At 46.0% G+C, this 17170-nt stretch overlaps 1 protein-coding gene across 9 annotated transcripts in view; it reads left to right on the forward strand.

Annotated features, from left to right (window-relative positions):
* Positions 1 to 17170, forward strand: part of LOC141259357 (uncharacterized) — a 374844-nt gene that overhangs the window by 74981 nt on the left and 282693 nt on the right. For all 9 annotated transcript variants that reach the window (XM_073675221.1, XM_073675224.1, XM_073675227.1 and 6 more), the window contains exons 35-36: positions 1101 to 1337; positions 1510 to 1632. In XM_073675221.1, the coding sequence (XP_073531322.1) occupies positions 1101 to 1337; positions 1510 to 1632 (360 nt within the window). The remainder of the gene's footprint in view (positions 1 to 1100; positions 1338 to 1509; positions 1633 to 17170) is intronic.

Genomic DNA, 17170 nt, shown 5'->3' on the forward strand with positions numbered 1-17170 from the left:
GTGCAGACAACCCCTTTAAGGTTTCTTAAATTCTCCCCAAATATTTGATATTACATTAACTGTGTCATAATAAAAACATACTTGTAGGGGTATAACGATCATGATTGCAGAGGGTGAGACCACGACAGAGTGACCTGCCTACGTCTATTTCAGCTGAATGTGCATTCTCGGACGCACATTCAGCTGAAGTGTATTACAGCACAGGCATCCTCTGACAACCTGTGCTGCAATACACGCCGTCGGCCACGAGGGCAACAGTTGATGTCGGCGTGCCAGTCACGAGCAGCGCATGCCACTGAAGTCATGCCTTGCTACAGAAGAGGACACCAATCATCTTGGGAGCTGGGGAATGTGAGACGAATGTTTTGTTTTTTTTAATCAATGTTTTGGAAAACAGAGTGGACATTATACAAGAAAGAGGCCCAGGATGTGGGTTGTTATACGAGAATCAGGTCCAGGATTGGGATCATTATACCGGAATGGGGTCCAGGATGGCGAACATTATTATTCGATGAGGGTCATTATAGCAGAATGGGATCCAGAATCAGGAAGATTATAACAAGAAGAGGTCCAGGACAGGAGATATTTTAATTGGAAGGTGTCTAAGATAAGCGCCATTATTACAGGATGGGGGCCAGGATGGAGGACATTATTACAGGAAGGGAACAGGACAGGGGACATTATTACAGGAAGGGGACAGGACTGGGGACATCATTACAGAAAGGGGACAGGACGGGGGACATTATTATAGGAAGGGGCCAGGATGGGGCCATTATTACAGGAAGGTGCAATGATGGGGACATAATTACACATATGTCTTTATAGGATCTAGAACGCTACAAAGGCCCTTATATCTGAACAACATGGAGGTGGGGGCCGAGGAAATTTTGACCGGGGCCCATAGGACTCTAATTACACCAATGCATACTTGGACATCATTGCATGGTGCAGTGAAGTTGTTATACTATTACATCATGTTACAAATATCTCTCAGCCTGGGACAATATCTTATACAAATTATGAAGGTGGCTGCCACCACTAAAAACCTGCACTGTTGTTATGGCATTTTGCTTATCAGATTTTTGTACTCAACACTGCAGATATAGATGAATGCCTGGAAAATGAAAACTTGTGCCCACTCCATTCAAATTGTACCAACACACCTGGTTCATACAGATGTGATTGTCACCAAGGGTATGGTGGAGAAAACTGCACAGACATTGATGAGTGTACAACAACTAACGACTGCAGTCTCTGGGCGAACTGTACCAACACTGACGGCTCCTACATCTGTACATGCAGGGTCGGGTACTCTGGTGATGGGATAGAATGTACGGGTGAGTATATATGTTTGTTACTCCATATAATGGATATCCAAGCTTCTACAAGTACAAGTTTTACAGCTGGATGCTCTGTATAAACCTTTCTTATTCCCAATATTATCCTACAACTTCTAGAATAACCTACTGTTTCTATCAGCAAATGCATTTTCTCTTTATAATTTTACAGATATCGATGAGTGTTCTGAAAATGTCCTTATTTGTGGGGTAAATGGATCCTGTATGAACACGAATGGCAGCTATGAATGCTTTTGCGATACTGGATTCATCCTTCTAAATGGAACCTGCAAGGGTAAGTACTGTACATGGCTGATGTAATATCATATCACTTGTAATAAAGTTCTACACCAGCGGAAAACGTACCATGTAGCCTAAAGATGGAGAGAAGAAAAAAGAGGACAAGTAAGATTATGGCAACTTGTGTTTTACATTTCTAAATGGTCTGACCACAAAGAATACTTTTTTATTCTGCGTAGCACATAAATCTCATATAAACATGTGTGACCAGAATAGTGAACTTCTACATCTAATACCATATTAATAATTAGTGATGAGCGAGCACTAAAATGCTCAGGTACTCGTTGCTCGGGTCGAGCAAATTTGAATGCTCGAGCTCTCGGTCTGAGTAACGAGCCCATTGTAAGTCTATGGGATATGGGAAACTCGAGCATTTTTCTGGCGCCCCCCCCCCCAGCGATCTGCAGAGGGCCTAAAAATTGCCCAAATCGATGGGAACAGTTCTCAAATGACATGTGGACAGCATGGGGAAGACCCCTGGACGCATTTCTGACTCCCAGGTCACTGCTGTGAACTAAACCAAAATGGATTTTCCTGGGAAATATGTTAATAAACATCCTTTCCAGGGTAATGACTTGTATATAAGGCAAATTAAAAACAAAAATGCTCCTCTATATCTAGGGCTATGTTCACACGTAGCGTTTTTGATGTGTTTTTGCTCTTTTACGATGGTTTCAACGTGAAAAATGAATTCTCCAGGAAATGTCATTTTAACATTTTACTGTCTTATCTGGTCATGTGGTGTGTGACATGGGAACAGCATGGGGAAGACCCCTGGAAGCATCTCTGACTCCCAGGGTACTGCCTAAAACTGTGGTCATCTCATCAGACTTGATCCTATATTACTGAGGTAATAATGCAGACATTTTTGGCAATGTGACAAATGTTAAACTCCATTTATAATGGGAAGATGTGTGGCAAGGGACAGGGAAGTGGACGTTATGGTGATGGTGATAGTGCACGTAGAAGCCGAGGCTGTGGGCAAGATGAAATTGTGCCTGCTGAGGGAGCACAGCAAACACCCACGTCATGTCGAACTACCTTCCTGTCCCAATTTCTAGGGGGCCGCGGAACACCACTATTGAAGCCAGAGCAGTGTGAAAAGGTTGTTGGTTGGATAGCAGATAAAGTTTCTAGTCAGTTTGCCACCACCACCAACCTCTGTCTCAGTAGATGTGAGTCTGGATCACATTATTATTATTAATTTAATGCCATTTATTCCATGGTTCTTTCCATGTGAAAAAGGGGTATACATCACAAAAACAATTACAATAATCTTGAACAAAAATGTGACAGCGACTGGTACAGGAGAGAAGAAGAGAGGACCCTGCCCGTGAGGGCTCAGAGTCTAAAAGGCATGGGTGAGGATACAGTAGGTGAGAATACAGCTGGTCTTGCAGAATTATGGTGGAGCGAGGGTTACTGCAGGTTGTACGCATGTCGCAAGAGGTGGGTCCTCAGGTGCTTTCGAAGGTTTTAACAGTAGGCGAGAGTCAGAAATGGTGGGGTAGACAGTTCCAGAGAAGGGGGATGCACGGGAGAAATCTTGTATGCGATTGTGGGAAGAGGAGATAAAAGGGAAGTAGAGAAAGAGATCTTGTGAGGATCGGAGGTTGCGTGCAGGTAAGTACCGGGAGACTAGGTCACAGATATATGGAGGAGACAGGTTGTGGATAGATTTGCACTCCAAGATTAGGGTTTTGAACTGGAGTCTCTGGGCAATGGGGAGACAGTGAAGGGATTGACAGAGAGGAGAGGCCGGGGAATAGCGAGTGGACAGGTGGATTAGTCGGGAAGTTTAGGTTAGATTGGAGGAATGCGAGAGTGTTAGAAGGGAGGCCACAGAGCAGGAGGTTACAGTCGTCAAGACGGGAGATGATGAGTGTATGCACTAGTGTTTTTGTAGATTCGTGGTTGAGGAATGTGCGGATCCGGGAGATTTTTTTTTACTTAGAGTCGGCATCTTCCTGACCCTGATCCTCCTTCCTCCCACCATTCCAAGTGCCCTGAGACAACTGATCCCACACTTGGACACTCCGAAGAGCTGTTTTGTTCATTTTTCCATTTATACATTCTGGCCTCTCGCTCGGTCCGCTCGGAAGTGGAAAGAGCTTAAATATGTGGTTTAAAGGAGAGATTAGAGGGTTACCCCAAGAGCTGTTCACTTTTCCATTGATAGATTCGGGCTTCTCAACCAGCCAGCTTCGAGCAGGGCAACAGGAGATCGCATGTAGCTATTTGAGAAGCCGTGGTCACCCGAAGGTGACAGTGGGAAAGTGAAATGACTGTCGCAAGAGGTGGATAATGAAGAGACACAATGGATAGAAAGTGAGGAGGAGGACCAGGGTGCGAAAGTGGAAGACGAAGCGATGGATGATGAAGTCACTGACCCAACCTGGCAAGGGGACATGCAAAGCGAGGACAGCAGCATACAGGGGGAGGGAGGTGTACCACCACAACAGGCAGGAACAAGCAGTGTGGTGGCCACAGACACAAGGCGGGCAACTGCTTCCCGGAACATCAAATAGACGGAAGTTGCCAGTTAAACTGTTAGGTCTTCCCGAGTCTGCTTCTTTTTTAAAGACTGTTCAGATAACCCCAAAAAGGCCATTTGCAACATCTGCCAGGCCAGCATCAGCAAGAGCACCAAAACTACCAACTTGACCACCACCAACATGCTCAATCACATGACAGCAATGCACCTGACTAGCTGGGCGGAGCACCAAGGTCCAGAAACAGTGTCTGCGGGTGACACCACTGCCTCTTCTGCTGTTGTGCGTGCACACCAATCCCCTGTCCATGGCGCATGTGAAGATGCCTCCCTCCCTGCACCTTGTCCCTTTGCAACTTTCAGTTGTCCCTACCACAGTCCTTGGAATGCAAGCGCAAATATGCAGCCAGCCACCCACACACCCACAGGCCGCAATACTAAACTGCCACATTTCTGGACTGCTTGTACTTGAAATGTTGCCTTTTAGGCTCGTGGAAGCTGAAGTTTTCCAAAACCTTATGGCGGCGGCCGGGTGTCCATGGTCGGTCCCCAGCCGCTACTGTTTCTCCCGGTATCGTCTCCACCTTCCACAAGCGCAACTCCCAGAACATTACCAATGCCCTCCCCAGTGCATTTACTGGGAAGGACCGCCTAACCCCAAACACGTGGACAGGTGAATGTGGCCAGGTATGGTACAGAGCGAGTCCATAGTAAAACAACAGCTATAGAGTGTTCGGGAACCTTCCCACACACTTTTCTTAGCCAGGGCTGCTTCTCGGCAGGGTTGGACAGGCCCATAAGAGAACCGAAGACACCTCCGATGGGTCCTGCCTTCTCCATCAGGAGAGTTCATAGTGCCGAGGTGAGGTCGTGATGATGATAGAGGCCACCATCTCTTTAGGTTGCTGCTGGTACTTTTCTATGGGAATCAGCTTGGCTCCAACCAGTGTGGAATATTGCCAGGGAACTATGGCACGACGCCATGGTATTATCAGTGCCTCCAGTATCAGTAGAGAAGTCATCCACAATTTCAGGCATTTTATTTGGTAGACTGAGTGCCTGCCCAAATAAATTAGTTTCTCACAAAGGAGTTGAAAATACTGAGTGGCAGTAGGTGCAAGTTTTTCCTGCATGTTAGATATCAGAGTGAGAACAGAGAGGGCTGCACAGTGGCTCAGTGATTAGTACTGAAGCCTTGCAGCGCTGGGGTCCAGGGTTCAAATCCCACCAAGGACAAAATCTGCAAGAATTTTGTATGTTCTCCCCGTGTTTGCGTGGGTTTCCCCCTTAGTAAAAAAGCAGCCATAGAGTGTCCAGAAACCTTCCCACACACTTTTCTTAGCCAGGGCTGCTTCTTGGCAGGGTTGGACCAGCCCACCCGAGAATCCTCAGGTGGACCCTGGCTTCTCCATCAGGAGAGTTCATGATAAAGTAAACTTTGCAGCTGCTATGGGGCTCTTGAGCGGGGGAGAAAGGTGGGCCCTCTGAATAAAATCCTCTGGTGGGCTCAATGTTTTTCAGTGTGACACTGCTTCTCGGTGAGAGTTGTATTTCACCACAGCCATATTCTTTAACTTAGTGAAAGGACTGGCATAGAGGGAAATGGTATCTACTCTGGCTGTCATTTCTCCGCCACCAGGTTCTGCCCATTGTCACACATGACCATGCCTGGCTGTATGTTTAGCAGTGAGAGCCACAGATCAGGCTGCTGTGTTACAGCTTTCAACAACTCTGCAGGGGTGCGCGGTTTGTCACCTAAGCATTAAGCATATTATCTTCAGCACAGCCTGTTGCCACTTGGCCAAGGCAGTGCTGCAGTGCTTCCAACTTGTGACTGATATGGTCATTACGGAGATGGAGGCCGAACTGGAGGAGGAGGAGGTGATTACATTGAGGTTACATTGGCAAGTCTGGTTTTTATACAAAAGAAAGATCCTACTGTGTCTTTATTGATTTTTTTTAAGTCTCTTCAAATGTGTATTGGAGTGCGTCCTAATTTTTGGAAGCCCTTGAAATTGTAGAATATGCAATAACAGTTTAGGAAACACACTCCTTAAAGGGGTTGTCCGGTACTTTTTTTAAGTTGCCCAATTTATTCAGCATGAGGACATAAGTATCTCTGTAAATACCTTCTGTTGCAGATAATGCCTGTGAGCGGCGCTATCACTGGCCGCTCACAGGCATCATGTGACCCCTGGCTGCAGCCGGCGCTGATGTCACGACAAGTCCAGACTGCAGCCGAGGGTCCCTCTTCCGCGTTCCCCCGGTGGCTGCTGGGTTGTGGGCGGGGTTATTCCCCTGCACCACACCTGGCATCCACCATGCGCTCTCCCTCTCCCCATTCATTGGGAAAGCCCGCGGTGGATGCTGGGTGTGACGCGGGGAATAACCCCGCCCACAACCCAGCAGCCACTGCGGGGACACCAGCTCTGAGTCACGCCTCACTTGTCGTGACGTCAGTGCGGGGTCACGTGATGCCTGTGAGCGGCCACCGATAGCGCCGCTCACAGGCATTATCAGCAACACAAGGTATTTACAAATATACTTATGCCCACATACTTTTTTAAATTGCCCAATGTATTCAGTACCGGACAACTTCTTTAATAATGGGAAGGGCAATTCAAATAGATTCTATGTTCTAGAATATTAACTTTCTTATCTGAAATTCATTTATGGGTGAGGTATTGCAGTATGGATAGCATATTACACTGATCCAGCCAGGTATTATTGCCTTATAATGCTTGCTGCTGGTGCTGCCCAAAAAAATTTAAAATCTATTCTCTTCCCTATCGATAACGCTGTCAGATGCGTTTACAATAGGAACAGGTGCTGCTGCTAGGTGGTATCATCACCAGCTACAGATGAGTGTTCATTCTGGTCGCATAAACGTCTTCCACAGTCCATAACTTTATTTTTTTTTATTTCTTTGGCCTTATATACAAGTCATTACCCTGGAAAGAATGTTTCTTAGCATTTTTTTTCCATTTTAGCTTGTTTTTTGTATGTTTTTTTTCGTCAGTCCGCAAAAGTGGCATAATACTCTAACAACATTGTTCACAGATACGCTATTTGTCAGCGGCCAACTGAGAATAGGTTTGAACCCACAACTGCAATACTTTAAATGGAGTGTAATATTTGACACGCTCACAATAATTGCTGGATGTTACATCCTTGGCGGCATGCTTGCATGGCTTACCACCTCCCACCATGCAAGACCACAATCTTACTATCAGGCCAGGCTGCACACTTTGCTCAAGTACCTGCTGTTTATATGTCTCTTGTCTGTTGGCTTAGGGCGGCGGCGCTGTTACTTCCTGATTATTAAAGCTACAGTGTGCGCAGTCCTAATGCGTCCCCAGACTATTGCTGTGAGTCACTGGATACTTAAACCCCCTCAACCCAGTAGGAGGTGCCTGAGCAACACTTTCATTCAGTTTGTTCTGTGCAACTGGGTTGCCAGGTCCTGTCCAACTGGGTTGCCAGGTCCTGTCCTGTATCTTGTCTGTTTCCGCCCCTGGGGGCTTTATACCCAGGCCTGCTACCTGCATCTGTGACTTCTAGTCTATCTCCGCCATCCAGGGGGCTGAGTTCCCAGGCTCGTTCCTGTATCTAATTTCTGGTTCAGTTTCTGTCTGAACTGTGTCCTAGCCCATTACCTGTTTGTCTCTATGGCCTTCCCTTTTCCTGCAGTGTCTGTACCTGCATCTAACTCCAACTCGTTGTCTCTGAACTTCTGTTTGTGAGTTTTGTGTACACTCGCTACTTCATTGTAAGTACCTTGTGTGTATCTGGTTCTGCTTGTTCATCGCACCTGCGGTTTTGCTCTTCTCTGCCTGTTTACCGCACCTGCGGGCTTTGCTCTGCTCTGCTTGTCTACCGCACCTGCGGGCTTTGCTCTGCTTTACTTGTATACCGCATCTGTGGGTTTTGCTCTGCTCTGCTTGTCTACCGCATCTGCGGGTTTTGTTCTGCTCTGCTTGTCTACCGCATCTGCAGGTTTTGCTCTGCTTGTCTACCGCATCTGCGGGTTTTGCTCTGCTCTGCTTGTCTACCGCATCTGCGGGTTTTGCTCTGCTCTGCTTGTCTACCGCATCTGCGGGTTTTGCTCTGATGGCCACAGTTTCAGGCAGTCGCCTAATAGTATGGTCTTTGTCAGCGACAAAACACAGGTGACTGACTTTAAAAGGAGTGGAATATTTGGCACGCTCCACAAAATTTCTGTATTATTACGGCAGTCATATAGATCACATGTGTCTGATCATTGAAAAAAGTTCCTCTGCTTCCACAATACAGTAATATGAATAAAACTAAAAAAATCTGACTGCATTCTGGGAACAAGCAAATGGAGCTGTAAAATGTTGGACACTGACACACTGCTACAATCTATAAATGGAGGACAATATTTTCCACGTTCACTACAAATGGCTGGATTTTAACCGTAGTTATATGTGATACGTCTGACAGAGAAACATGGTTTTAAAAAGAAGGCCTGTAATTTACTAATATTATTCTACACAGAGCCTAGTGTGAATAGCTTGACCAACACACTGCAACGAAATGGAAGGCAGAAATGGCTGATTTTGGAACACTGTTATAGGTGATATGTCTGACAGAGAACCACAGTTTTAAATAGCAGGCCTGTAATTTACTAATATTATTCTACAAAGATACCTAGTGTAAAAAGCTTGATCGACACACTGCAACGAAATGAAAATGGAAGAAATGGCTGATTTTGGAACACCGTTATAGGTTATATGTCTGACAGAGAACCACAGATTTAAATAGCAAGCCTGTTATTTACTAATATTATTTTACACAGAGACCTAGTGTGAATAGCTTGACCAACACACTGCAACGAAAGGGAAAGCAGAAATGGCTGATTTTGGAACACTGTTATAGGTGGTATGTCTGGCAGAAAACCACGGTTTTAAATAGCAGGCCTATAATTTACTAATATTATTCTACACAGAGAAATAGTGTGAATAGCTTGACCAACACACTGCAACAAAATGGAAGGCAGAAATGGCTGATTTTGTAACACTGTCATAGGTGATATGTCTGACAGAGACCCACGGTTTTAAATAGCAGGCCTGTAATTTACTAATACTATTCTTCACAGACACCTAGTGTGAATAGCTTGACCTACACACTGCAACAGAATGGAAAAGGAGGCCAATATTTTCCATGTTCAGTTCAAATTTCTGGATTTTTTCGCTGAAGTATGGAACAGATCTGGCTGTATTCAAATGTAGCAGAAAAATGGTGTACTCTGGATTGCTTTTTAAGTAAATAACCAGGATTAATATAAAAAAAATTGCCCTGGCTCCTGATATCTGGGGCTATGTCTACAAATACACTGTGTGCAGAATTATTAGGCAAGTTGTATTTTCGAGGATTATTTTTATTATTGATCAACAACTATGTTCTCAATCAACCGAAAAGACTCATAAATATCCAAGCTTAATATTTTTGGAAGTTGGAATGTTTTTTTTTAGATTTGGCTATCATAGGAGGATATCTGTTTATGCAGGTAACTATTACTGTACAGAATTATTAGGCAAGTTAATAAAAACCAACTATAATCCCATCTCACTTGTTTATTTTCACCAGGTAAACCAATATCAGTGCACAAAATTTAGAAATAAACATTTCTGACATGCAAAAACAAAAACGAAAAAAAATAGTGATCAATATAGCCACCTTTCTTTATGATGACACTCAACAGCCTTCCATCCATAGATTCTGTCAGTTGCTTGATCTGTTTTCGATCAACATTGTGTGCAGCAGCCACCACAGCCTCCCAGACACTGTTCCGAGAGGTGTACTGTTTTCCCTCCCTGTAGAACTCACATTTTATGATGGTCCACAGGTTCTCTATGGGGTTCAGATCAGGTGAACAAGGGGGCCATGTCATTATTTTTTCTTCTTTTAGACCTTTACTGGCCAGCCACGCTGTGGAGTAGTTGGTTGCATGTGATGGAGCATTGTCCTGCATGAAAATCATGTTTATCTTGAACGATACCGACTTCTTCCTGTACCACTGTTTGAAGAAGTTGTCTTCCAGAAACTGGCAGTAGGTCTGGGAGTTAAGCTTCACTCCATCCTCAACCCGAAAAGGTCCCACAAGTTCATCTTTGATGATACCAGCCCATACCAGTACCCCACCTCAACCTTGCTGGCGTCTGAGTTGGAGTGGAGCTCTCTGCCCTTTATTAATCCAGGCTCTGGCCCATCCATCTGGCCCATCAAGAGTCACGCTCATTTCATCAGTCCATAAAACCTTTGAAAAATCAGTCTTAAGATATTTCTTGGCCCATTCTTGATGTTTTATCTTATGTTTCTTGTTCAAAGGTGGTCGTTTTTCAGCCTTCCTTACCTTGGCCATGTCCCTGAGTATCGCACACCTTGTGCTTTTTGATACTCCAGTAACGTTGCAGCTCTGAAATATGGCAAAACTGGTGGCAAATGGCATCTTGGCAGCTTCACGCTTGATTTTCCTCAATTCATGGGCAGTTATTTTGCGCCTTTTTTGGCCAACACGCTTCTTGCGACCCTGTTGGCTATCTGCCATGAAATGCTTGATTGTTCGGTGATCACGCTTCAAAAGTTTGGAAATTTCAAGACTGCTGCATCCCTCTGCAAGACATCTCACAATTTTGGACTTTTTAGAGCCCTTCAAATCTCTCTTCTGACCCATTTTGCCAAAGGAAAGGAAGTTGCCTAATAATTAAGCACACCTTATACAGGTTGTTGATGTCATTAGTCAACACCCCTCCTCATTACAGAGATGCACATCACCAGATTTACTTAATTGGTAGTTGGCGATCAAGCCTATGCAGTTTGGAGTAGGTCAACATGTATAAAAAGTATCAAAGTGATCAAAATACGCATTTGCCTAATAATTCTGCATGCGGTGTATGTGTAATTATTACAGCAGCAGACAGGACGTTCAATGGACCCTCTTGCGCTATATGCACTGCAGTCTACCACATACCCTGCCTGCCTGCCTAACTCCTGCTATCACCACTGAATATATGCAGCTGGATTAGTCCTCAGAAGGAATGTTAGTTCATATACATATATATATATATATATATATATATATATGTATGTTGTGGAATACCTATACTAACTATAAACAAGGAAATCTCTCCCTGACTCAGCAGCACCTCTCCCTACTCTGCCTGTTTCCGGAGTAGACTGTGACGAGCATAGCCGCGCCAGGTGTTATATAGACCTGATGACTAGTGGTGGGCAAGCACTAAAATGCTCAGGTGCTCGATGCTCGGGTCCAGCAAATTGGAATATTCGGGTGCTCGACCCGAGGAATGAGTCCAATGTAAGTCTATGGGAAACTCGAGCATTTTTCAGGCAGCCCCCCCCTGCAGTCTGCAGAAGGCCTAAAAACTGCCCAAATCGATGGTAACAGTGCTCCAATGACATGGGAACAGCATGGGGAAGACCCCTGGAAGCATTTCTGACTCCCAGGTCATTGCTGTGAAAATGTTGTCAGAGGTATTATGCCACTTTTACGGACTCACAATAAAACATACAAAAACAAAACCAAATTGATTTTCCTGGGAAATATGTTAAGGAACATCCTTTCCAGGGTAATGACTTGTATATAAGGCAAAATAAATAACCAAAAACAAAAATACTCCTCCACACCTTGGGCTATGTTCACATGTAGCGTTTTTAATGCATTTTTGCACTTCTGCATTGCTTTCAACCGTGACAAATGCATTCACTGGGAAATGTCATTTTAACATTTTACAACCTTATCTGGCCATGTGGTGTGTGAAACATGCTCAGACACATCCTGTTTCATTTATGAAGGAGGGACTCTGAAAGTCACAAAGCCTATTTTTATAGGGCCTTCAGGCGGCCTTTACTATTCTTAAAGGGCCAGCAGTCGGCCCTCACTATTTTTAGAGAGCCATCAGCATGCTATGCTTTGTTGTTCCCATTACTAAAGAGTGGGTCTCCTATACTGTTATTGTGTGTGCAGTGAGTGGTAGGGCTGCCCAAAATTTGGACGCACCCCAATACCCCTTTGAAGAGACTTAGGGGAGGGTTTCCTGAAAAAAATGTTCCCATTATTAGGAAGTGGGTCTCCCATTGTGTTTGCCTATGTAGTGAATGGAAGGGTTGCCAAAAATTTGGAGGCACTCCTATGCTCCTTGGAAGAGACGCGGCGGTCAGTGGGCCTCCTGAAAACAATGTTCCCATTATTAGGAAGTGGGTCTCCCATTTTGTTTGCCTATGCAGTGAATGCAAGGGTTGCCAAAAATTTGGAGGCACTCCAATGCCCCTTGGAAGAGACGTGGACGTCAGAGGGCCTCCTAAAAACAATGTTACCATTATTAGGAAGTGGGTCTCCCATTGTGTTGGCCTTTGCAGTAAATGCAAGGGCTGACAAAAATTGGGAGGCATTCCAATGCCCCTTGGAAGAGACGTATAGGGCCTCATGAAAAAATGTTCCCATTATTAGGAAGTGGGTCTCCCATAGTGTTGGCCTATGCAGTGAAGCAATGGCTGCCAAAAATTTGGGAGAACTCCAATATCCCTTGCAAGAGACATAGAGGTCGGAGGGCCTCCTGAAAACAATGTTCCCATTATTAGGAAGTGTGTCTTCCATACTGTTTGCCTATGCAGTGAAGCAACGACTGTCAAAAATTTGGAGGCACTCCAATGCCCCTTGCAAGAGACCTATGGGTCAGAGAGCATCCTGAAAACAATGTTCCCATTATTAGGAAGTGGGTCTCCCATAGTGTTTGCCTATGCAGTGAAGCAACGGCTGCCAAAAATTTGGAGGAACTCCAATGCCCCTTGCAAAAGACGTAGAGGTCAGAGAGCCTCCTAAAAACAATGCTCCCATTATTAGGAAGTGGGTCTCCCATTGTGTTTGCCTATGCAGTGAATGCAAGGGTTGCCAAAAATTTGGAGACATAGAGGGCCTCATGAAAAAATGTTCCCATTATTAGGAAGTGGGTCTCCCATTGTGTTGGCCTATGCAGTGAATGCAAGGGTTGCCAAAAAAATTTCAGTTGACAGGCGGATGCGCTTATCAGTTTTAATTCCACCAGCAGCACTAAAAACCTGCTCTCATAAAACGCTAGCGGCAGGGCAGGGCAGGACCTCCAAGGCATAGAGAGCCAGTTCATTCCACTCGTTCAGCTTGGATACCCAAGAGTTATAAGGCACAGAGGAATCACGGAGGACGTTGGAAGAGACGTAGAGGGCCTCATGAAAAAATGTTCCCATTGTTAGGAAGTGGATCTCCCATAGTGTTTGCCTATGCAGTGAATACAAGGGTTGCCAAAAATTTGGAGGCACTCAAAAGCCCCTTGGAAGAGACGTAGAGGGCCTCATGAAAAAATGTTCCCATTATTAGGAAGTGGGTTTCCCATAGTGTTGGCCTATGCAGTGAATGTAAGGGTTGCCAAAAATTTGGAAGCACTACAATGCACCTTGGAAAAGATGTGGAGGAGAGCCTCATAAAAAAATGTTCCCATTAGAAAGGAGCTCTAAGTGTATGGGCTGTCAAACATTTACCCTGGGGGGTATACATGAACATACTGTATAAAAATTTTATTTTTACGGGCATCATAAACACCATTTAAAAAATTATGTGGGTGTTGTAACACGGACCACGGTCACCCTGCTGATATGATGATGGAGGATGAGGAGAAGGAGGAGGACAAGAGCAAATAACCAAAATCAGGAAGCGTATACCCATGTGTGGGTGTGAAAAGGTGCATGGGAATACACCTCCCAAAAAAAGACACTGGATTTGAGTTTGTTATGCTGCTCTCATTCGGTGGTGTTGAGAAGTCTCGCCCAATCCAGCCCTTGTTCATTTTTATGAGAGTCAGCCTGTCAGCATTTTCAGTTGACAGGCGGATGCGCTTATCAGTTATTATTCCACCAGCGTCACTAAAAACCTGCTCTGATAAAACACTAGCGGCAGGGCAGGCCAGGACCTCCAAGGCATAAAGAGCCAATTCATTCCACGTGTTCAGCTTGGATACCCAAGAGTTATAAGGCACAGAGGAATCACGGAGGACGTTGGTACGGCCATCAAGGTACTCCCTCAGCATCTTCCCAAACTTTGCACTCCTTGTGAGAGTACCAGGTGCCTCAGGGCCTGTGCAATGGGAGGGTCTGAGAAAACTGTCCCAGAACGTTGACAGTGTTTCCCTTCCTCTGCTGGATTGGACTTGTGTCTCTCTCGCCTGTACTCCTTAGTTGCCCAACGAACTGTAACCACTGCCGCCAGCGTTTTCAGATGGGAATATTTTTAATAGTTCCGCAACAAGGGCCTTCTGGTACTGCCCCATTTTTGTAGACCAGTCTGCCTTAGCAATAAGAGATATAAAGTACTCCTTGTAGCGTGGGTCTAGAAGTGTCACCAACCAGTAATGACTTTCACCCAAAATTTTGAGAACGTGAGGGTCATGGGAAAGGCAGCGTAACATAAACTCAGCCATGCGTGCCAGACTGCTAACAGGCAAGACTTCCGTGTCCTCACCAAGAGGATGACTGGCCATGCTCTCCTCCTCCTCCACCTCCTCCTCCTCCCTGTCCTCAGGCCATGCATGCTGAACAGACGGTATGACAGTTATGCAGGTAGTACCGTCTATAGCTCATGAAACTAGCTCCTGTTCTTCCTCCTCCTCTTCCTCATTGACACCCAATACACGTTGGGATGAGATGAGGCTGGGCTGTGTGTAATCACCCTGTATGGCTCCTTGCTCCATGTCATCATGCTCCACTTGCAATGCATCCTCTTTGATTGAGAGCAGAGAGTGTTTCAGAAGACAGAGAAGCGGGATGGTGACAGTAATTATGGCATCATCGGCGCTCATCATCTTGGTGGAGTCCTCAAAGTTTTGGAGGATGGTACATATGTCTGACATCCATGTTCACTCCTGAGTTCTTATGTGTGGAGTCTGAACTGAATACTGATGGCCTTATTGATGCTGGTAGTCAACAACTGCCCTCTTCTGCTCACAAATCCTTCCCAACATCTGCAGTGTATAGTTCCAACACGTGGGGACATCATACACCAGTGAGCTGGAAGCTGCAAATGCTGCTGAAGTATGGCAGGACGGCGGAAGCTGTAGGTGACTTTCTGAAATGGGTACACAGGCGGCGTACTTTAACAAGCAGATCCGGCAGCTCCGGGTAGGTTTTGAGAAACCACTGAACCACGAGGTTAAGCACATGGGCCAGGCATGGTACATGTGTGAGCTCGCCTTGCCCCAAGCCGCCACCAGGTTCCGGCCATTGTCACACATGACCATGCCTTGCTGTAGGTTCAGCGGTGTAGGTTCAGCGGTGTCAGCCACAGATCTGCCTGCTCTTTCAGAGCTGACCACAACTCTTCAGCATTGTGTGGTTTGTCACCTAGGCATATTAGCTTCAGCACAGCCTGTTGCCGCTTGGCTTAGGCAGTGCTGCAGTGCTTCCAGCTTGTGACTGATGTGATCATTTCGGAGATGGAGGCTGAAGAGGAGGAGGAAGCTGAGGAGGATGAAGTGCAGGAGATGTAGAATGTGGGGGCAACCCTGACTGACCTAGGGCCCGCAATCCTTGGCGTTGGGAGGATGTGTTCCGTCCCAAGGTCCACTATGTTAACCCAGTGTGCCGTCAGCGAGATGTACCATCCCTGCCCAGAAGCACTTGTCCATGTGTCCGTAGTTAGGTGGACTTTTCCAGTAACTGCATTGTGGAGGGCACGGCTAATGTTTTGGGACACGTGCTTGTGTGATGCGGGGACGGCAAACTGGGAGAAATAGTGGTGGTTTGGGACCGAGTACCGAGGGTTGGCCGCTGCCATCAGGTTACAGAAAGCTTCCGTCTCCATGAGCCTAAAAGGCAACATTTTGAGCGCAAGCAGTCGTGAAATGTGGGAATATAGTAGTGTGGCCTGGGGGCATTGGCTGCATATTTGTGCTTGCATTCCAAGGCCTGGGGTATGGACAACTGAACGCTGCGCTGGGACAAGGACCTGCTTGCTGATGGTGCTAGTTGAGAGTGTGCAACGACAGGTGCAGGGCAGGAGGCATCTTCTCATGCACTATGGACAAGGGATTGGCTTGCATGCACAACAGTGGAGGAAGCTGTGGTGTCATCTGCAGACACTGTTCCTGGATCCTGTCGTACGGCCCACAAAGTAGGGTGCTTTGCTGCCATGTGCCTGATCTGGTGGTGGTCAGGCTTGTAGTTTTGGTACCCCTGCTGATGCTGGCCTGGCAGGTGGTGCAAATGGCCTTTTTGGGGTTATCGGCAGAGTCTTTAAAAAACAACCAGACTCGGGGAAGACCTAACAGTTGTACTGGCAACTTCTGTCGTATTGATGTTACGGGAAATGGTTGCCCGCCACCACACTGCTTTTTCCTGCCTGTTGGGGTGCTCTTCCTCCCTCCTCCTGTGTGCAGCTGTCCTCGCTCTGCATGTCCTCCTGCCAGGTTGGGTCAGTTACTATATCATCCACCAGCTTGTCTTCCACTTCCACACCCTGGTCCTCCTCCTGACTTTCTGACAATTGTGTCTCATCATCGTCCATCTCCTGTGATACTTTCCCACCATCGCCTTCGTATGACCGTGGCTGCTCAAATATTTGGGCATCGTTACATGCAATCTCCTTTTGCCCAGCTTCAAGTGGACCAGGCGAGAGGCCCGAATCTATAAATGGAAAAGTGAACAGCTCTTTGTAGTGTCCAAGTGTGGGATCAGTTGTCTCTGGGCACTCGGCATAGTGGGAGGAAGGAAGATCAGGGTGAGCAATGTGGAGTCCAGACTCACGGCTACTGAGACTTGACTGTGTGGAAGACAGGTGGTGGCTAAGTGACTGGAAGCATTATCTGCTATCCAACCAATAGCCTTTTCACACTGCTTTGTGTTCAATAGTGGTGTTCTGCGGTCCCCTATTAATTGGGACAGGAAGATCAAGCGAGTAGATGTGGGTGTTTGTTGTGGCACAATTTCAGCTTGCCCACAGCCTCGGCCTCTGCATGCACCATCACCATCACCATCA

The sequence above is a fragment of the Phyllobates terribilis genome, unplaced genomic scaffold (assembly GCF_046119375.1).
Source record: "Phyllobates terribilis strain yellow unplaced genomic scaffold, ASM4611937v1 Scaffold_3__8_contigs__length_932513732, whole genome shotgun sequence".
Classification (NCBI taxonomy): Eukaryota; Metazoa; Chordata; class Amphibia; order Anura; family Dendrobatidae; genus Phyllobates; species Phyllobates terribilis.